The following is a 22690-nucleotide window of genomic DNA, read 5'->3' as shown; positions in this document are numbered from 1 at the left end:
GGCAGTGGGCTTCAGCAGGCTGTCCCTGACCCGCAAACGGTTGTGTGAAGGGACGGCGGAATAAAGACAGTGATTCTTGAATCTTTATTTTAACCCCTCTTTCAGTACTAACGGGTTTACCTATCTCATTGAGTAGTAATATCATAATTTTATAAGGATAGTTCAGATGTTTTTTCTGTATGCCTGTTGTCATAACCTTATGCTGCCAACCACTGCGCCAGCAAAGCTGGTCTGAAGCACTGTTTCTGTCCATTGTTGTTTCAGCCGCACTTTCTTTCTTCAGTCGTGTGTGCTGTGTGTGTTCTGTGTGTTTCCGTGCCGCCAAGGTCACTCGGCGCCAGAGCCTATTTTAAGGGAATTTGACTGGGGGGGCAACCTGGAAAATTGTCTTTAATAATCCATTAACCCTCGCCCGTATTGGTGTTTCCAGTAGCGAGCGTATAGGGGGGGGGGGGTCCGTTGAACCCTCCCCCTTGCCGTTTCGCCCCTGATCGAGCTAGAGCTTCGCGGAAAAAACGACCGTGTTGCCCGTGATGAAAGGAAGCCGATTATACCCAATTTTAAGGTCCTAGGTCATCGGTTGACCTTCCAGGTCAGGTCATTGACCCAAAAGTCGGGAAAATCGGGACCTGTTAGAGCGTCGTAAAGAGTGGCTGCTATGGTTTTTTTTCGGGGTGCTGATCACGAATATCATGTTAGTTATGATCATAGATGATGTCTTCATGCATTTAGGCCAGGTCAGGTCAAGTCAGGTCAACCAGTAAGGGTTTTGCCGGGTATTCGTAGTAGGTGGCAACCGCCTCTGACAGCTTCGTAACATGTTACGAAGGCACCAAAACTACTTCGTAAATGGTCAAATGGTTGCTTAATTCGAATTCAGCTCCAAAAACTAGCCTGGAAACATATAAAACTCGAAAATGTGAACCGAGGTCATCAAAGGTAAATGATCTGAGTACCTGACCTTCCGGTGATCTTGACACCCACCCTAATGCATGGGAGCAACATCATATCCCATGTTTGAACGTTTGAAACCACGAAAAGACTGCAAACGCGCGGCTAATGCGAGGCGACATACGCCGAATCGCGACCTCGGCCAAACATGGTGCCATGGTGCTAGGCCGCCGGTGCATCTGAAAGAACTGTGGTGCCCCTGACAAGCCTGAAGTTCCAACGACAGGCCCGTGGTGCCCCTGACAGGCCCATGATGCCTTTGCGAGGCCGGTGGTGTCCACGTGAGGCCGGTGGTGCCCCTGGGCCCTGAAAGGACTGTGGTGCTCCTGACAAGCCTGGAGTGTCCCCGACAGGCACGTGGTGCCACTAACAGGCCCAAGGTGTCCCAGTCCCTGCGAGGCTGGTGGTGTCCCTTGCCAGGCATGTGGTGTCCATACTAGGCCTCTGGTGCCCCTGACAGGTCCGTGGCGCCCTTGCTAGGCCTATGGTGCCTCTGGCAGGCCTATGGTGCCCCTGGCGGGCCTGTGGTGGTACCCCTGACAGGCCCAAGGTGGTGCCCGTGCGAGGCCGGTGGGGCCCCTGGCAGGTCTGTGGTGCCCCTGGCAGACCTATGGTGCTCTTGCTAGGTTGATGGTGCTCCCAACAGGCCTGTGGTGCCCCTGACAGGCCGGTGGTGCCCCTGGCAGGCCTGTGGTGTCCCCGGGCCCCAAGACGGTGAGGGGTCATGACCCATATGACCCACCCTTAGATACACCACTGGTCATTACTTACAGACTGACTCATTTGACATCCATTGCAAAACAAGTCACAGTAGTTACGTAGTATGTTTGTCACCCTGTTCCTTTATGCCCATTTTTATAGTGGGCAAATCTCGACGACTAGGGGGGCAAATCTGTTGAGTGCGGGGGCATTTGCCCCCCCCCCCAGTTAACATGTTAAAATAGGCCCTGCTCGGCGCAGTGGCGCTCGCTGCGTGACAATACCTCATCTACATTAGAGTTGCAAAATTTCCCTACCGCACTACCGGCATGCCGGTAATTTTTCACTACCGCAGGTTTTTTCGTGGTATCTGGCATGTCTTGCCGGTAGCATGCCGGTATTTTTGATTTTGCACAAAAAAATTATCAGCATATGATTCAAACTTTGGACACTAAGAGTCTATTTAATTGTAATAACAGCAATCTTAGCCACTGCAAAATACATTTTGTGGTAGAAGTTCCATTGCCATGGGTAGGGGTAACACATGAACCTCAGCATTTCACAGGTTTGACTCTAATTAGAATTGTCAAGAATCTACTGTGGTCTATCAAAGGAAAACAAAGAATACTCATTCATGTTGCAAAAGCACTAACCAATTAGTAAGTCTAATGGTAGGTAATAGGCATAATACATTAACTAAAATAAATGAATGTTCATGGCAACATTCCCTAGGCAAAAGGCAGAATCAAGACAACACAAAACACATTGTTTGGAAACTGGCCTTGAGTCCTGAGATGTGGTCTGAGATACTCTACAAAGAATTTGACACTGAAAATCCAGCTGAAAAGGCAGGTGTTAGGTAGCTCTGAGCCTAACTTTGGTCCCAAAATGAAATGAAAATGAAATAAACTGGCATTTTGTCTTATCTTTACAAGAAAACACAACATGCAGACCAAATGAATACAAAGTGGCGCAATGTGGCGCAAAGGTTGACTTTTAAGATCCTCTGTCCCGTAAAGAAAGGATGTAAGCTGATGACGTAATATTTATTCATATGCCCTTTCGGTTGAATCACTCAAGAGAAATCAATTTTCTTGTAGTGAATAACACTTACAGTGTTGATTTCATTGGAATTCAATATCGTGTTGGATGATTTTTATCAATAAAATCATTCACGAGGCAGAAGTTTGCAGTCTTAAAACCTTTTTTTTGCAGTGTTTTAATCAGCTGGTTAAAAACTGTGTTATGGCGCATCTGTTTCGAAATCGATAACCTTGTGTTTGTTCCCGCGTTTGAGATGGGGGAGGAGAGGATATCATATCGTTTTTATACATATTATTTGGTGACTTTTCAGGACAAGTGAGTTATTAACACATATTTTACATGATTCGTATCTTACTCACATGCACTGTGCAATCTTCAGAAACACATTTCAGTAATTCAAGTTCTTTTTGTCCTTGCTTTTTTGATGAATGTGTTAATGCTTTTTGTAGGCAATACCTTTTTGATTACAGGTGATATTTTAACAGCTGTAGACTGGAATTGAGTTTCAAAATTGTGGTATTTGTGGGGCGAACTCAGCCAACATCAGGCTGCTGGCAGTTTGGTTGGACAATGGGTGGCTGCTGGGTGGGGCGGTTACTGAAATTGCCAAAATGTGGCACCTCATGTAGGGGTAAGCCAGAATCAAGAATGCAGGTTTTTTGGTATGCCGGTAATTTGGTGGTTTTTTTGCTTGGGGCGTGGTAGCATGCCGGTATCCCAGAAAATTTTTGTGGGACGGGGCGGTGCCGGTAGCAGCCCATTGGGAAAACTTTGCATCTCTAATCTACATCCCCGCCCCCGCCTTCAGCCCTCTACCCCGTCCCGCCCGGCGGACGTCTCACCTCCCCCGAATACAGTCCCGTCCTGCTCGCGGGGCCCGACACAAGCTCAACACACGGTCCGTGCACCTTCCTGCCGGTGTCAGTGAATGTGGCGAATTTCTCTCCTGTGGGTAGCCAGTTCTGTATTGCACGCCTCGGGTAAATTCAGTGGCTTATTTTCGACACTATGTGCATCAGAAATCAGTGCTGCACTCGCCTCTTTATGTGATGTCTGAAATGCATTTATATTCTCTGTCCTGCGTGCCGCGAACGCTGCATGCATTTCAAGCACTGCGTTTGTTCAATGACTCCACTCCCTGTGCCACACACGTCTTCACCTTCACTCACACACCTCCTGACACTCTGTGCCGACACTCCATGCTGACACCCGATACCGCACCATGTCTGCTGCCTCGCTGTCTGCGTGCCGCGCCCTCTCGTCAGTCGCCACCTTCATCGGCCCTCACTCGGCAGAACGCTGCAGTACGGCTCGCAGAGACCGACGTCCGACACCGGCCGAGTCTGGATCCGATCGACAGAGAGATCATATCAGGACGAGTGCAGAGTGCAGACGGCGGGGTTGCAGGCACTCCTCTCCCCTTCCCCCCTCTCTCTCCCCTCCCCACCGCCGGCTGTCGGCACCGCCCCCTTGCTGTGGACGGACGGGGCGGGGAGGGAGGAGAGGAGGGGGAGGAGGAGGAGTGGCCGAGGGTTCTCGCAGTCTGGTGCAGGGCCTTAGTTATCGTCATGATGTTCGGGGAACATTCTCCCCAGATGGCGAAAACAGGCTGACCATTGGACTAGTGGTGGACGGAAATATGGGGCTTCGGATGTTAGGGTGTAGATGTATGGCGGAAATCGTACACATTCCAGCAGGAATATGCGGCGCTGATGCGGCCGCTATGACAAGGAAACAGCAATTGTTCTTTGTGTTGCCGTGACGTGGCTTCCTCGAAATGATTCAAGCATGACAGAATGTCGCTCATAATTATTCGAATTTAGTTACAGTTCGTTGAACCATAAAATATTTACATAAATGCAATGCACATTATCGTGATCAGACGTTTCATGTCATGTTTGCGTGTTTTCGCCTGACCACAAAGTAAACCACGGAACACAACATTTCGATTTAACACGCCGCAACAGATCATTCATGCTCGAAGAAAGTATAGCACAAGTATTTTAGCGTCATGACATGATATGTTGAGGTAACGTCCACTTTCCACGTGTGCGAGGCTTAGATTCAATTTACTTCCGATTTGTAAATCCGCCATACCAATGTAAACACTGTTGACTAAGGGCCGATGCGACCACCAAAAGATGTGTCATTAACTATGAGAGTCGTTATAGTGCGATTGCTGATCTTGAGTCAGCTTGTGGCTTTGCGCGCATACAAGTAAATACGTCTTATGATTATAGGTCACAGCTCCAACAACAACGGTGCACGCATTTTCACACCATGTGCACACTGACGTATTCGATTTTCTACTTCGTTACGCACACCACCAGCTGTAACCCAACCGAGCTGGGCCCCGCAACGATCTATGAAAACAGCTTCTGTCTGAGGGTCTGTGCCAGCCGGCATACCGGCCCGCCGAAGGTTCGTCTATGACCCCCTGGCACCTCGTGTGCTTTGTTTTCACGAACCGGAGCGGGCTGGCTCGTGTTTCATAGGCGCGCCCTGTCTGCAGTCTATCGGCCATCTGCCCAGCGGCCGAAAATAGCGCGGAATCCGGAGCTCTTATCTCTCCTCAGAGCATAAATCATAAATAGGCTAACGCTATAGAATGGTGCCTCGGCAGTATTTTTGTGATGTATTTCACAGACACCCGAAAGAGCATTTCCTTTTCATTATTTAACCCCCAGATACGCCCACATTCCATTAGCAAGGATTGAACTGTACGATAGCTTTTATCTCGCTAAAAAGGCTCGACTTTCGCTCGAGTCATTCCTCATTTCTTTAGATTCATTCCGGGGTGACCTGTGACTTTTCCTGTTACGCCACTAACGCATCGTCAATACATCCATTCCTAGGAGACTTCCGCACCATCACCGTCCTAAAGAGCGTATATCTGTCAGACCCAGAGTAGCCGCCTTCAACCAGCTGCCGGGCTGGACACATCGACATGAAAGCGGGACTGACTGCTGTGTGAGCTCCTAGCTACAATCGAGAAACGCAGCAGAAGTGTTGTGATGGGTGCTGGAGAGAGTGACACTGTTGCACAACGGATCCGGTAACAATTATGATAATTCATAACCCCTTCCCCTCAGTTCATCGTCTGTTGTTTCTCTGCATGATTGAGGTCGTCTGGTGTCTTCTGTGCATCTGAGTTAAGAACACCAATCTTCGATTGAACCGGTCGACGATTAAGATAAAGTGGCTTTAGAACCGCCCATGATCCTTTTGAGGCTAGAAATTATTTCCAAACCTCGACAACTGCACACCCTCATCCACGTGCAGACCAAGCCCCGCTGTTAAATCCATCGTCACGAGAGCCATGTCGTTCCAAAGTCGCGTTGCGTCCGATGGGGAAACTCTCGTCCCGCCTCACCCGGTGGTCCATCACGATTACAGCGGAGACACTCCCTGTCATTCACATTCCACGCCCAGTCTGCTTCTAATTACAAACTCCTCTCGGCACGTCTTTCATGTTCCTGTCGGGTGGTCGGTTTAGAAGAGGGTGATTTTCTTTCCCCGGCGAATGGCTGAATTACAAGCGGTTGATAGTGTGCCTCAGCAGCCGCCGTCTTTGCCCTGCGGCTACGGGGCGATGACCGTCAGCTGATGGAGGGGAGGGGCTCTCTGGAGGGGAGGGGAGGGGAAGGTCAGGGTGGGCCGGCTGGCTGACCCCACGCCGCGGGGTCGCCGATTTCACTTCTGACTCTGACAGGCACGCACCGCACCATCCATGCTAATAGCCGACGGTGCGAAAGTGGCGCGGCCGGCCTTTTGCGGCGTTTGCGGCGCGCCGACTGCGGCGGTTGCGGCGCAGCGGGGGCGCCGCAGTGATTGGCTGATCGTGACCCGGCCCCGTGGCCCGGCTGCCAATTGTTATGGGGGAGTCTGGATGACCCAGACGCTATTCACACCCAGTAATGCCCGGGGCTAATATCAGCACGCCCTCCAAATTAGCAAACGATGGGCCATCATTACCTAATACAAGCACGCAAAGCTGAAAGGGATGCGTTACTGTGTGATCTTCGAAAACATGAAGGGCACTACAATTAATGGAAATAGAATCACAGCAAAACCATCGACACTAAGATGGTTGGATTTAACGCTACGAGAGTGCAAATTACAATGCTGACAACAGCGCCAGACACGGGAGCCTTCCATTGTTGACCGGCCAGGGTGCACTGATATCCCGAGTCTGAGTCTATCGCCTACATGTCCACGTCAATCTATCTTCATTCCGGTGTCATGTCCTCACACCAGCCACATGTCATTAACGAACCTAAGATAATAGCTTCGGACATAAACAACACACTACGCTAATCTGATGTTGAATCAGAGACACCCGCGGCATTGGACCGAGACCGGTGGGTCAGTGAGGCGCTCACCTCGCTAAACTGAGCAGCTTTTTACAGCGCTCTGGCCTTGACCCGCCGGGGGAGAGAGGTCAGTCGTCGCTGGGCCGTGCATGACAAACTGGACGGCCTGGTCGAGCACTTGACCCCGATCACGACCCACATTGGAACCGGTCCGCGGAACATTTTGCACCGGGGGCGCGCGAGGGTCGATTTAAAGGGACACTCCCACCTTAACATTAGTTTTGAGTTGAGATAGCCAAATTGGTGGCCATGGCCTGCAAATACCGGTTTGGGCACTCACAACATCGAAAAATGCTTTAATTCGAAGATATGGAATTTCAAACTTGCAGTTTTCGGATTCTAAGGGGCTAATGCATTGGAATGCCCCCTTAGAATTTGTGACGTCAGCGGAGATCTAACGATTTTTAAATCTTAGACTAAAACCATCGTTAACACGTGGTGGTATACGCTGCTTTGCGCGCAACGTCTGCCGCACTTTAAGGCTGTCAAATTATTGCTTCCAAATAAAGTCGCTAGTAACAGGGGAGATCCCAAAAAGTAAACAAAAGTAAAAGCCTAATATCTTGAAAACCAGTGAATATTTTTCGGTGAAATTTGGTAGATATTCGTTTTCGCTCTTTCTGAACCAAGGGACATCACTTTCATGCCAATTCATTAACTTTTTTGAAGGTGGGAGGGTCCCTTTAACGAAGTAGCTAGGCTAAGATATGGCTAATGTTATTCATAATCCAGTTGCGACCATGATTTCACTAATAAGCACAATTGTATGCATTCTATTTACTAAACTAATTGTTTAAACACGGGACATTGGAACGCCGTCTCCTCATTTCACTTAGATACATATTTGCGCTTTTTCGATCCCTACCTATCATTATGGTTAGACGGCTCTCTTACACTGTGCCGCTGCCAGTCAGGCACTCTTACCTACTAGGCCTTGTGATTGCCTAAGACTACGCACGAGCTTGTTGAATTACCCAAATTTGGCCAGCAACTGGATCAATGGCTCGTGTAATCCCATGTATGGGTCAATCATTCCTTATCCTCAAATCAGCGAATGACTCACCGCCGAGCCGCCCTGCCCGGCTGTCAGGTTTGGTCCGCTCGCCCCTCCCCCCCCCCGCCTCCCCTCACCCCCAGCACAGTGTGTCGCCGGGCGGTCACAGCGGTCACCATTGTATGGAAATGCTCCCCACCAAACCGTGCAGGACAGGACGGGGAACAGACGTCGGCGGCTCAGACGTGGCCGCCGTGACGACGGACACGATTCAGCGCGGCCCGTTCTCGTCTGAAGGTTGTCAGCGACTGCAGAGGAGCTGGGTCGTTGACAGCCTTCTTGCCAGCTCAGAAACGTGGGCTGATAGGGCGGATTTGGTATTGCACTGGGGGCTTTTTTAAGTCGACAATCTTTCATCTTGAGTGCGTGGGTGTAGGTTGAAGACTGTTTTACACATGGACTTTTGCAGCTCTTTAGTACTGCTTGTTCCTGTGGTCTTACATATAAGGAAAAGAATAAGCCTTCAGATAAGGTAGGTTGACCTCCCTTAGTCCACCTTGGGACGGACTGTCAGGTCAGGAGTCATTCAGACATCCACGACCTGCACCACCACGCGCGGCCTCAATGGTGGTAACCCTTAGGACCCCTGCTGCATTCGACATAAGTTGGCTGACCGCTATTGAAATGTCTGTCTTCGCTCTGATCCGGCATTGCAATGAACGTTCCATCATATTTCAAGACTGGTTGGAAATATGAATAAGAAACTGGTTTTGTTAACCGTTGGTGTAGGTGCTAAGAATTTCGGTTAGCAGTTTAGAAATTTTAACTTCGAACAGTAGGTGTCATGACAGTTAACACGCCATAAGAATATGTGATACCACACAAACAATGCACTAGAAAACCCAGACATTCATCATCCTTACACATTAATCCGTCCCATCTGATCCCTGTAAATGAGTAATGACAGACGCAGGCTCTTATATGGTTCATGACCTCTACGTCTGCACCAAGGTCCCACAATCACACTGTTGTCGAGTCAGACTAAAGCCATGACTCATGGCTCCAACGAGGTCGAGTGAGACAACGAGCTTCTTGTTCCTCACGTCCATAAGCGTGCCTGAGACGGGGACATGGACGGGATAAAATCGCCAGTCATTCGGAGTTGGACGGCGCGTGTCGCTGATAACATGAGTGGTGCAAGTGTTTGGGTACTTTTCAGTGTGCCAAAATTATATTTTGGCTTGGGTGTCGGAGGGGAATATCCGTCACTACAAAGAGGGTTGAGAGTGGAAAAATGCTAGTCAGAAAGGCACAAAAAGAGGGGAAAACAGGGGTCAACAATTTATTTGTGAATGTTATAGGATGTCAGAGCTGCCTTATAAGATAACTAAATCGAATATAAAAGATACGTACAGCCATACGCAGATGCTCTTTATTGGTAAAACAGGGAGTGCAAAATTGCTCTGTAGAAATTGGAGGTGAGAGTGGAATATTATTTTTATTTGGATGTCACTTCCCACCCAAACTGGCGAGTTTTGGGACACTGGTACTTTTACAGCGAAGCTTCCGCTGGATGATGACAAAAACGTCCTGGCTTGGACGGGTCTCCTGACATGTGGCCAAAAGTGAGGAATGATGAAGATGCTTGGTTGTGATAAGGGACACAATCCACTGTGTCAACTGAAACAACTAAGACAGTATTCGTCCGGCATCGCCACTGATCAAGATTCAGTTTGATCCACTGTTGCATGCTGCATTGCAATTCCTTATGTATGTGTCCAACCCTTTACACGTCCGTTCTTAGAAGCTGTCGCCCATGTCTCCCGACTCCCAACGCGCCCTCCCTCCTTAGATGCAATGCCAATGACGATGTTGATTGAATCGTTAAGTGTGCTGCGCGACTGTTACGCCCAACACTCAGTTTCATGTGTTGTTAGAGATGTCTCCACTCTTTGCCAGTATTTCTAACTTCCCGTTGTCTTGTGTTCCAGAACAAGGAGTGGGTGGAGCTCAAGTGTCTGGAGATGACTCCCGAGCTCAGTCATCTGGCGCCCTCTCTGGAGGAGGCACAACAACTTCAGCAACAGCACGAGGAAGTCCTCCAGAAACTGGCGGTGAGTGTGCTCTCCAGGAGTGAGCCTCGATTGGAGACGGACAAATTTTCGAACCGATGGACTGGGCTCGACCTTTGGAGGAATAGCGCCACTAGCGACATAGCATTTCATACAGATGTACCCGAGTAATACATTTCTTGGTTTATGATAAACTATCATCAATTAAGTAGGACGAATTTGTTTTGCAGGAATGCTCATTAAAAGTATCATTCAATTCGACATTTATGTTTTAACTTATGCAAACATTACGCACAGGCAGCATTCTTATAAGGTGGGATGCACCATACCTATGCCGCCATAACTACGTCCCTGGCCAACCATAGAATGGGCCAGATTGGACATTCACGTCTTCTGTTTGGCGGGGGAGGTGCGGGCGTCTGACTTCACATACACGAGTTTTATGAATGCGCCAGATAAGCACGGGCATCCGTCATGTCTTGAGTGCTTCTGAATGCGTTTTTGGAACGAAGTGAGGTCAGCAGTTTCTTTGAAATGGTGATTGTGGTGCATTGTGATGAGATGACTGAAAACCATAGCCCGCTAAGGCATTTTAAATAATTGTGTCTTCTAAGTCATGGTCGACAAGGACTTTGTGGTTGTAGTATCGGCTCCCTGAGATCGATATTTTCGCACTGCCGAGTGCCGTTAGCATGCTGCAGATCAGCATATCGAGTACCGCTCGGGCACAGAGAGCCGGAGCCGCATCGAACTGGCCATCTGCCAGCAGTGCTGATCAGTCGAGTGAACGTGCCCCAACCACGGCTGACAGAGCGGCTCTGTTCAACTCCCTCTAATCCCATCTACCAGTCAGATGAAATTATCGGATATGTAGTCAAGGGAACAGAGCAGATACATAGATAGACTTGATAGCAGATAGACTTGGTGTGACGAGAAGGTCATCGTATCCATATATAATGAACATTCCTCCCTCCCATTTCATCGTTCATCTCATGAGATATTGCACTGTTGCAGATTAGGACTTACAAATGTGCAGGAATCAATATTTATTAATGTAGGCACAGCTCACGGCAGTGGGGGACTATAATTCTATGGGTGTTATTCATGTTATTCAACTGCGTTGTAAATAACAACAGCGGACACTGACATTTGAAAGTGTTAGGTAAGCACTAAGCACTTCCTGCTTCTCGTCATCAACTGTCGTCAAAATCACTGCGTAACAATGCTTACATTTATACAATCACTGATTTTTTCGCAACTGCTCCCTATATGCTGCATCGCTAACGTTCCGTAGTGCGCCACAATCGCCGCAGCAGTGCCCTGGCCTCCGTGTGAGCGGTGCGATCCATCACCTGCCCCGGGATCCGGCCGGTGCTAATCGGTACCCCCGACCGCGGCAAGGCGCCAGGCACTCATCTGAGACTGGAACGACGGAACTTACTGGGAGGCGCGGGGGGAGCAGCCAAGCGCTGCTTTCATACCATAGCTCTGTCTATGCAGCGCGTGTGTCAAATCCACAGGTAACTCGAAGCTAAAGCTTCCCAAGTCAATGATAGTGGGAGACTGCAACGCTGGACAAAGCAATCAACCGCACGTGCCTGTGTCACGGCTCTATCGCCATTCACCTGCGACCCTGTAAACCAGAAATAGGACATAAATGTTGTCTATTTGTGTTGCAGCTTATTCCTGCCTCTTTGATCTGTCATGCTAATCGTATGCTCGTCGCAGTTGTCTGCAGCTGAGGAATCTCGTGGGCGGCATACTTTGATGTTGCCTGCTATCAGACAGAAGCCCGTATAGGACAGCCGTATCCGATAAATCAGTCACTAGCGACGCTTCTGATGCATGTTCGACGTCAATGCCTAATTGTGATAATGTAAATTATCGGGCCATGCTGGAAAGCAATCAACAAGCTATCGTAGATAACTATTACATGGTGATAGCTTCTGACCTTGAACTTTTGCATCCTGCATAAATTCAACTCATACATCAGATACATACATACATCAGCAGTTATGTTTACATTACTTGCCCCAACCCCATCTCTGTGACAATGATGATATTCAGAACATGACAAATCCAGTGGGGAACATCTTTATCTATCACACGGGCGCTCGGCTCAAAAGTAAAGGGTTCTTCTGATGTCGACTATTCATTTCATCCTGACTAGCTCACGCGCCGTGTCGGCGCCTCCCTTGCCACACCTCCACAAGGTCGCGGGACATGGGTTCAGCACTCCTTGCCCCTGGCTTCTCTTCGAGACGGCGGCGGCGGGGTGTTGCAACTGGGCCTGCCGACCTCTTACGTGACCTGCATGCAGTGCACGTGCGCCCCACGCGGCCGGCACTGCAGCGGTCGGGTCGCCGCGCCTTGGAAGCCGGCCTCGACGTGACGACGACGTCTCTGCTAGGCAGACTGACGAGGTGTGGCTCGGAAGACACTAAGCTAGAGGCGCGGCTGATGAGAGTGACGCTAGGGATTGAAGTGTCGATGTAGGAGGAGACATTGTGGAAGCCGCAGCGATGAACGCATTTCAGCCGGAGGAGTGACGATTGCAGTAAATGCAGACGCAGCGGCTGTCGTGGATGCCGACAGGAGGGGAAGCCCGAACAAGCAGTGCACGTTTAAAGACCACATGGGATTCCTAAGTAGTTACATACACAATACAAATTTCATGGCAGCTGCTGCTAAGGAATGCTGCAGTGCAAAGGCGGTGGATAATACAACGGAAAGTAGCTCACAGCGTCCACTTGACCAGAACAACAGGTGGCGTCGGCCGTTCTGACCTCCTTCACTCGCAAACAAAGGGCAGCGGGCCGGCCCGTCCGTCCAGTGCAGTGGGGTGGGTACTGGGTAGGGCATTTCTCATGCGCAGTGGGGCTATTAATACCGCTGTAGTAGGCCGGACCTGCTGGAGCTGGGCTGCAGCTGATGGACAGCGGGGTGCGTGTTTGGGTTGGTTTATCGAATGTAATCGCGGACGCTATGCTATTGGTACCATTGGGGTGGCTGATGAATAGTAAGGCATGTGCATTGTGTATTTGTCAGGAGTAATTTTAATTTCAGTGCTTTGTTGATAACGGTGTCAGTGACTTTTATTAGGTATCTATGCTCTCTTCCGGCTAGATACTGCAGTTCCCTCAGTGGAATGGAATGTTTACGGTCGAACTGTACGGTAAACCACATGCATCCCAAACCACACCATGCACATCGGTCTGACGTTATGCAGACCCGGTTTTCGGGTCGCTCCGGCCGCCGACCGCTGCCTGCCTTTGTCCGGTGCACGGTGACCTTTGGGCCCGTCCGGCGGTATCGATATCATGACCGCTCCTCCCTGGGGATCACGCCAGTCTGTGGCCAAAACAAACCGGGCCGCCTCCGCTAGCCTTCTGCTCCCGCTCGCCCGGTGTCCGGTTCCACGGGCGAGGGCGAGGGCGAGCCGTCAGTGACCGTTCGCTCAACCACAGCGACTTCTGACCGTGGGCAGACGCGGTCGCATTCCTGCAGAAGGGTGCGATGGGCGGCCGGCACACCCAGCCTGTGGTCAGCTCGGTGGGACCGTTCTTGTGGCCGCCGACCGCACTGTACAGGGTGGGGCAGCATAATCGGGAATGCTTTTTGGGCTCTGATCATGAGTAGGCACGGCATTATTTTTATAAATTATATTATGGCAATGAAACGCCCAAAAGTTGTGCATCATCTGACATGACTACATCCATGAGCATGCAACTTCCTGGAAAAGAGCAGCAAAATAGTTCGACGGTGCTCCAAGTGCTTTGCGCGCGCCCATAGACACTAATGTTAAACAAGTAAAACAAGAACATTTTGTTTAAAACCCTGCAATTCCACGTAAAGGTTGCTGGGCAGGTCAACGTGTTATCACGGACGATAAGGATTGTGTGGGGATACTTAGGACAACAGGTTAACGTAATCGTCGTAAAATAACTCTTAGCAGAGGACATACAAGATGACTCACTTGAATATAAGGAAGAAGCACTTGAGCATATTAAAAAGAAACAATGTTCAAAACTTCAGCGACAAAAAATCTTATCACCGACTGGAATACGATAAAAAAGAATGGCATGCCATATAGGGGATTGTATCGAGAATATTCCAGCGGTCATGCAAAGTAAACATCCTGTTGGGGTGATGGACCTATGGGTGGTCTTCAAGGGAGGTGCACGTGGTGCACCCTACTTCATCGAGCCCGGATAAAATGAGCACCTCTGGTAAATACAACCGCACTCTGGCAGACTCACGTGGAGCCGTCGGAAGAGAGGATCACTGACGGTCCAAATCACGTCTTACGAGGACTCTGTCCGTGCTGGTACTGCAGTGAGGACGACATGTTATTGTGTAGGGCACCTCCACCTGAGATGAACCAAAAACTTCTGGTCCTTCAACTCCGCCGATTTAAATCCGACCAAATTCTTTACATGGAGCGTTTTTTGGTAGAAGTTTAATGAACAACTTATCATCAGTAAAAACAGTCTTCAGTGCAAGGTACGAAGCTGATGGGCGATCATGGACAAGCAGGAGGTTGCACGTGCATGCGCGTGCTTTTGGACCCGCCTTGAGAAGGTCATCGACGCCGAGGGCGGTCAAATAGGATGAGGGATAGGTAAAAGGTGACCGATTGATAGGATGTTGCTAAAATAGTGCTTGGAGCTATATTTTTAGATTCATGACCAAATAATCCCGTTTGATATTTATTCCCGATTATGCTGCCCCACCCTGTAAACGACGACATGACCTGGGGCGATGGGCCGACCGCGGGCGGCGCCGAGACTAAGCGGGGTGGCTGGGACGATAGACGCTCACATGGCTGCGGAAAGACACTGCGTCTGAAAGGAAGGTTTTAACGACGATGGGGGGGGGGGGGGGGCAAAGAGTTGTTTTAGGTGACCGTGTCCTATACTAACCAAACGATATGGTTATAATAACTTACTGTTAGGTTTACTTCTTTAGTAAAAATTTCGGTTAGATGCATTTTTTCAGTAAGACATTTAATGAACAACACTATTTTTCACACACAAAATGTATGGCGTGTGGTTTTAAACATTTTTCTTGGACACGGTGAGCTGAGCTGTGAACAACTGAACACCCAGGATGATTGCGTCAAACAGACCGAAGCAAAATTGGACCATGCAATTTAGATGAGATCCGGGCCTATAACAGGATTGCAATAACTTTAGTGTGACGGGAAAATGACAAACAATTGCTGAATTTTCATGTCATTACGGCATTTATGGGTCGTCATTGCGCTGAGACCACCGGTACCGCGCTGGTTAGGTCTAATTTGTGCACTTTATTGCTAACCAGCGGCGAATGAAACTTTCGGCATGACATCTGCTGGCGTCTGAATCCCACAACGGTCCCTAACAGGCATTATGGACAACTTTTTGAACAATATAAAGCGTACGGTCAATGTTTATAGTTGAGAAAAATTCGTTAGAGCATCGATCAACCTACCACGTGTAGCCACAATACACAATAGACATGCGAAAGGTGCTGACCATGACATTTGCAGTTTGCACGCTGATCAGTGTATGACTCAGATGAGTGGGCGTCTCGTCGTCTGTGAGTGCTCAAATCAGCAGCGGTGTTGACGGCGTCAGAAAGGGGCGTGGGCGGTGACCTCAGGTGGATTAGGGGGACCTTAGGGGTCAGCGGCACTTAGGTTGGTTTGTGAAGGCGGCAGGTTGAAAATCAAGCGCTTATTGCCATGGAATGTCCATAAAATGACAATGGCATTCTCTCCCAGCCCCAACTTATCAAATGGCATCTTCTTGCGTCTTACGGTGCGGTATGCTTACAGTATGAAAACTTAATTGTCCCTGTAAACAAACGACCATTCCTGGACACTACTTTGTCTTGAAGTAAAATATGGCCAGCATTAATTCACTTTCGAAAGTAGTTACGTTGATAGTGACCCTCTAAACTTGCTTGTTTGGCTTGAATGCACCACATGAATTCCTAACGACCAAGCACTGTCGTCAAACATTTTATGACCTGCCGGCTGCCCTATACGCTGACCTCTGTTGACTGTCGTAACTGTCCAGAACAAAACACGTGCGCAGCCGTCTTTGACTAGCTCTCGTTTTGAAGTGACTCATACCCCATAGGATGTCTCGAGACGACCTTGAATTGGCCGACGGCGTCAACGCGAGGGTCTGGCCTCGTCTCGTCATCGCAGTACGCTCGCGTGTGACGAAACTCGGTAGTGTTTACTGTGTGCACGTGAGTTTACACCCGGGACCGCGCCCTCTCTGTTCAGCTGTGCCGGCGGCATTCTGCTCAGACACAGGCAGAGACTGGGCCAGGAATGGCTGAACGCAGGGCGTGGTGCATTTCGGCAATAGCCGAGATCAATTTTGACAATGTGGCGGGGCAGCACTTTCATTGGATTTAGATGCGGTATTTTGCTAACATTTATAACTGCTAACATGAGCGTTAAACACTGCACGGTATGGTCAATGGTCAGATAGTTCAGGCATTCTACTATGCACGTTGCTCAATGCACATGCCTTTTGTCAATGCGTCATATTTCAAAATGTCAACTTAGTAGCGGTATGAATTATTCATATTCAGGACCGTCTGACCCTATCCTAGCAGCGCAGGAGCCTCCTAAAGTCTATAGACTCGGTAAACAGCAAGCTGCTGCAGCCGGCAGCTGCGTCTGATTCGACTTGGCTGGGCGCTGGCCGGTGCAGAACCGGTACCGTTTTATAGGCGGTCCATGCCTCCCGTGCACGGTATGGCTGACGGAGGGACCGCGGCGTCCACCCCCGCAGGAGGAGGGGGGGGGGGCATCCGGTCTGAGAAGGAGGGGAGGAACAGCTGGGGAGGTGACCCGGCGTGACATCCACAGGGGGTGTCTGTTTGTCGTGCTGCAGGCGTCTGGTGTAAGAGAGGGGTGAGAAAGACGTTAGCTATCGCTTCATGACTTCTTCTGCCGGCAATAAGGCCGATGTTTGTTGGGATTCCTGTTTTTCTGTTGGTAAAACTGGCCTCTGCTGTGAGTTTCGAATTCGACAAAGCAAGTGATATTGTGGACAAGCTAGGAACGATCTGAGAGCAACGAATAAGTCGGTTCAGTTGTTGAAGACTTCCTCAAACAAAACCATTGGAAACGTGAGGCATAGCCACCTTTATAAGGATTTCCCCTCCTTGAAACGACAGAAAATAAAATTAATTCGTTTTCTCTTATAGTTCGTTCCTTTTCCAAAACAAGCTAGTAACCGAACCGGTTCCACCTTATCTGAACAGGTCACACAGTGTCCAACAGTGAGTCGTATCGACCTCAGGCGCGGGTCCAACGTTCCTCCTATCCACTCCAGCTCTCCCAGCTATCCCAGCATTCTGAGCCAGTCCAGCTGCCCCAGCATTCCGAGCTGAGTCGAGTCGGCGGCGTGAGTCGCGGTCACGTCCCTATCGGCTCTATCGAGCGACCAGCAGAGCTGGAGAAAGTCCGCCGGGCCGTGACCCGACCCGGCGCCGACCGCCGCCGCCCGGAGCCCGCCACCTGCCTGCCGTCCGCTGCCTGTCGTCCACCGCCCATCCCTGTGCCAGTGCCTGAGTCCACCGTCCACCGCCGCCCGGTGTGCCTGCCGTCCGCTGCTTGTCGTCTGCCGAGGCGCCCTCCACTACTGCCTCGTCAGTCGTCGGCAATGGACGATCGGCAGCGAGGCGCGCCGAACTGAAACTGACCGAGACCAGCCATGAAGTGCTGGTGACAGCCGTGAACGAGCCGTCACCAGGCGTGGACGGGGCGTCGCAGGTTCTGGAGAGGTGGACTGTGAATCATGCATCATTGCATGGCAGCGGACAGCGCTGATGTTGACAGTGGCGGATCCAGGGGGGGGGGGGGCAAAATGGGCATTTGCCCCCCCCCCAAACGGCATGATTTTAACATTACGCCTGTGGACGAGGCATGGAAAGAATCGATAAATTGTTATGGTTTGCCCCCCCCCCCAAAAAAAACTCTGAGCTGGATCCACCTCTGGATGTTGAACTAGTGCATGGCGGTGATTACTGACCTACGACAGTTGAGCTAGAGGTCAGCAAAGCTCTGCGTGTGATGATGACTCTGCTCTACGCTGGTACTTAGGTGGGAGAGTCAAGCAAAAAATAAATTAATTAAAAATAAAAATAAAATAAAAACACGCACAGTGAAGGAGTCTCCTTCTGTGTACCTGACCTCCTCCCTCCTCTCCCCCCAGAGCAAGGAGTCGCCGGTGGAGGAGCTGCTGAACCAGGCCGACCAGCTGATCGCCCGGCAGGACACCAAGGCCTCCACCTACTCGGCGATGGCCGAGAGCCTGGCAATGGCCTGGCGCGAGCTCAATGCCCAGCTGGAGCAGCGCAGACAGGTGCTGGCGCAGTGCGTCCGATTCCACAGGTCAGTAGAGATGATGAATCCCACAGGTCAGTTCGGGGCAATTTGGGTTGAGAGACCACATATATGGTGCGTCCGGTTCCACAGGTCAGTGAGGCTGAGGTACAACTCTACTCTCATTTGGATGAAGTGGATAGACTTCGTTATTTTAGTGGCTCGGGTTTCGTAGTCTACCTACCCGTAGAAAAATGCTAACTGAAGTAACTGGCCAAAAGAAACCATTCCCAGTTTATAAGCCATTTCCCATGTAAATCAGTATGGTTATAATAAAATGTATCACAGCCCGATGCAGAGGAACGTGTTTGTTTTTCAGGTCTCGAGAGCCGACGTTTCTTCATCACTAAGGACGTTTAATTGTCAATATGTCTGCTGACGTTTGCCATAAACTATACGTTACCACTCCAAGCCAGTGTCCAGAGAGTCGGCGCCCCAGGCCCCCTTCGTTTACCCGAATCTCACAGCGGGTCGGCCACGCTGTCAAGTGCCATCCATCCTCGTTTTAATTGTTGTTTGTTGGTATAAGTCGTTTCTGTGTTGCTTCACCGCTGCTCTCGGGAAATTATTGCGCCGTTATTTGTTTTTATTGCGGGATGGTCTAAGGAAGACGTCTCCATAGCTAGACTGATAATGTTTGACCGTAAGCCGTGTTTCCAGTTTCACAGAGTTATGACGTGGGACGAGCCCATGTTCGACATAAGCAATAAGTGTGGAATCCAGCAATAGCACGTTTCGTATCCACAAGCTCTCCTGGTTCCACGATATACCCTGCCCTGACTGGTGCTGCCACCTTGCAGACGGTCGCGTAACTTCAGTGACGTCATGGACCTGGCAGATGGCGTGTTCGGCGACGTTTCGATTCCGACCGAGCCAGCCGAGGCCGAGGAGGCCATCCGACGGCTGCTCGATGTAAGTTCAGAAATACATATAGATGTTGCATTATATGTTACTGTAATCATATGTTTGTATGTCAATTGTCACTGCATGTCAATGAAGTTGAAGATAAACTGTATAGATGGATATGTGGCTTGTGGTGAAAGAATGGAACTATCAGTGGTCGATAAAACTTCCAACGTGCCAACGCCCGTTGGAGCAAGATATTAGCAATGCTTCGAAGAGCTGGAGACAGTCCGCCCGTCTACATGGATGCTTCCTTACGCCTAAAATACAGCATTGACTTATGACTTTCTAATCGTCCGGTGCTGTTATCGGCTGCTCGGTAAGTACCGCGTATGTTCCCTCATTCACTCCTGGTCACCCTTCGGTCACCCCTCGCTGGGTCGGGCCAGTCGGCTATTTTTATCCTCTTTCCGGCTAGGCCACCCGCTGAGCTCTCGCCGTGCCGCGCCGTCTGCGAGGGACCTGACCCTTCTGCCGGGACAGGTTTCTCCAGGTGTCTCCAAGGAGCCATCATAGCGCTAAGGGTGTGCTCCGCATACACATACATTGATTTTCGCCCTTACTAGCAGGGCCGCTGGCACGCGTTGGCAGCGCCCTGCGGGCATTTTTTCGCTTAGGGTCATTTTGTGGTAAGGAGGATCAGAAAATCACCCTTCCAACTTTCTCCAGGCCTGGGCGTTTTATCGAGCGCGCCTGAAAACGCACAGTGGACCGAAATCACACTTCGATTGCGTTACTTCGCATTAGGTAATACGATAAAAAGTCCGCTCTTTTCTCAATCAATAAGGACAAGTGCGTTAAAGCACAGATATAAACTTTTGAATTAGAAGCTTTAAAATGCTAAATTTCAACATCTCTAAGCTGATGATAATCGTTATTTGTTTCAGACTTTGGCGCGCAAACGTAGGCATTCAGATCCACCGTGCGACCGGTCACTGTATGCAGTAGTGTGATGGTGTGAGTTGGGGAGTCAAGGCCGTGTGGGGAGAAGGTGAGGAGATACCGGTGTGCCGACGCGGCGGATGGCAATGAATTTTCAGGATAGGTAGCAAAAGGCTCATTCCCAGACGTTGTGCCAAATTTTGCGGCGCTACGCGACACCAACTTTTACGCTATTCGCGAAAAAAAACTTAGGGAGGCTGCTCCCCCCCCCCCCCACCAGGCGAGGGCTAAGTTGGAGACAGTGATGGGACTAAGATGTTCGTTGGAGCAACTCCAAGCATTTTATCGACCTCTGGGAACTATGTGGGAGTCTTGAGGTACGCACATGGGTGGAGAATGTTTGAAAAAGTTACCCCGGCCGGCGAACGATAGTCATGGAAAAGACGGCATGCTCAAATAACATTTGTAAACGGTTATCAACAAACCCCTTTTCTGTTGAATGAAATAATGGATGCTGTGATTGCTGAATGATGAACATTTTAACTCTCAGTTATTTCTCAGTTATTCAAGTTCAGGCCAACAGGTCACATCAAGTGACCTCGCCTCAAGTTTCATAATGGTGTCGGGGGCCGGGGGCGTTTCTAGCCTTAGTCCCCAGTTGCTTTTACGTTTGTAGGTGAAACCGCGGCAAGCATTTGCGTGATACTCAGTTAAGGCAGTTATAAATTATAGATTCAGCTATAATAAATCAGTTTCGCATCGTGGTTCTGAATTTCGCTCCCAAGTCACCTAGGGTCAGGCCATCAGGTCGATTTTGCTACAGGGTGACACAAAAAACGGTCATCACCAAATTTCAAATAACTTCGGAAGTTTTATTCAGATCATCACCAAACTTCGGCCACTTAAGGTCACACCTATGTAGCATACATCCACCGAGTTTCAAGTCTTCACTACGAATACTTTTAGTACAGTGTGTGTTTTACTGACGCTCCACAATGTGCTCCAGGTGAGCGCCACGGCGCTGCAGGGCGTAGGCACACTTGCATCCGGCGGGCAAAGTTGTCGATAACCCGATGGCTGTGCACTTTACAGAGTGCAATGGCCTCTGGAGACAGTGCTCAGGGGGTGTGCTACCCCTGAAACGTTATTCTTATCGGGTTATCGACAGCTTTGCCCGCCGGATGCAGGTGTGCCTACGCCCTGCAGCGCCGGGGCGCTCACCTGGAGCACATTGTGGAGCGTCCGTAAAACACACACTGTACTAAAAGTATTCGTAGTGAAGACTTGAAACTTGGTGGATGTCTGCTACATAGGTGTGACCTAAAGTGGCCGAAGTTTGGTGATGATCTGAATAAAACTTCCGAAGTTATTCGAATTTTGGTGATGACCGTTTTTTTTTTTGTGTCACCCTGTAGATAACCATGTTTTAACAGTCTGTGTTCATGGATCATTTGCAGAGCTTGGGTATTTCCTAAAAAGACGAAAGTTTCCTTTTTCACACAAAAATGTTAAATTTGACCGTTGTGGCCCTCTTGAAGCCAAGCGATTGGTAATTTCACTTGCACCTGAAATGTCGCTCGCGAATAGCTATCAAATGTTTTGTTTGCAGTGTTCTAGCTCCTCTAGATCACGAGCTATGAGAAAAGTTGTGAAAGCACGCTATGAAAGGGAAAATTTGACTTTTAATGTCCTGTGGTGATTTATTTTGTGCTGGCCTAAAATATGACGAAATTTTTCTTATTATGTTTAGCGTTCTTTCAAACGGCGCTGCCACTCCTCGCCACGCAGCCCAGCAGCCGAGTTTGAAAGGGCGTATAACGCCTACTCTACATCTCGCCTCAGCGTTTTCGATAGGGGCACCACTCTGGCGTGGTTCAAGTTCCAAGCCTTGAGCTCCCGCAGCTCTTCTACTTCTTCAATGCTACCCATTTTGTCTCATTGATATGACCCGTCCCTAGACCTGTTTTCTTGTGTGATGTTATTGTAACGTGATCTTACGATAACGACCCTTGAATATCGTTTTATTTTGCATGTTTGATCAAACTTGTCGCGCTCTGCGATGAAAATATTTTGTCAAAAAGTTCCAAAATCAAAATAAATAGATCTTCAAAAACTTAAAAGAGGTAGAAAAGAGTAAAGAGAGACACTTTTGTAGGTAGAACTCAGCTTTTTCTCGTTTGGAGACAGTTTTAAGGAATTACAAGAGTGAAAAAGTTACCCCGGCCGCGCCGGGGTTGGCTGAAAGTTACCCCGGCCACGGCCGGGGTAACCACCCCGGCCACGGCCGGGGTGGCCGGGGTAGGTTCTCCACCCATGGGTACGCATTTGCCATTTGATCACCCGTTCCGTGGCTCCGTTCCGTCGCTTCCATCCTCAGGAT

General features: G+C 49.6%; 1 protein-coding gene across 7 annotated transcripts in view; it reads left to right on the top strand.

The window, feature by feature from the left end:
• Nucleotides 1-22690, top strand: part of LOC122373523 (muscle M-line assembly protein unc-89-like) — a 97281-nt gene that overhangs the window by 10583 nt on the left and 64008 nt on the right. For all 7 annotated transcript variants that reach the window (XR_006255066.1, XR_006255067.1, XR_006255063.1 and 4 more), the window contains exons 2-4: nt 10053-10175; nt 18356-18534; nt 19326-19437. Coding sequence is in view for 3 of the 7 variants with exons in the window: in XM_043351703.1 (XP_043207638.1) it covers nt 10053-10175; nt 18356-18534; nt 19326-19437 (414 nt within the window). In the remaining 4 variants the exon portion in view is untranslated. The remainder of the gene's footprint in view (nt 1-10052; nt 10176-18355; nt 18535-19325; nt 19438-22690) is intronic.

The sequence above is a fragment of the Amphibalanus amphitrite genome, unplaced genomic scaffold (genome assembly GCF_019059575.1).
Source record: "Amphibalanus amphitrite isolate SeventyFive unplaced genomic scaffold, NRLGWU_Aamphi_draft 000038F_arrow, whole genome shotgun sequence".
Taxonomy (NCBI): domain Eukaryota; kingdom Metazoa; phylum Arthropoda; class Thecostraca; order Balanomorpha; family Balanidae; genus Amphibalanus; species Amphibalanus amphitrite.
Note: the sequence above shows the minus strand (reverse complement) of the source record. Positions and strands in the feature narration are given on the sequence as shown.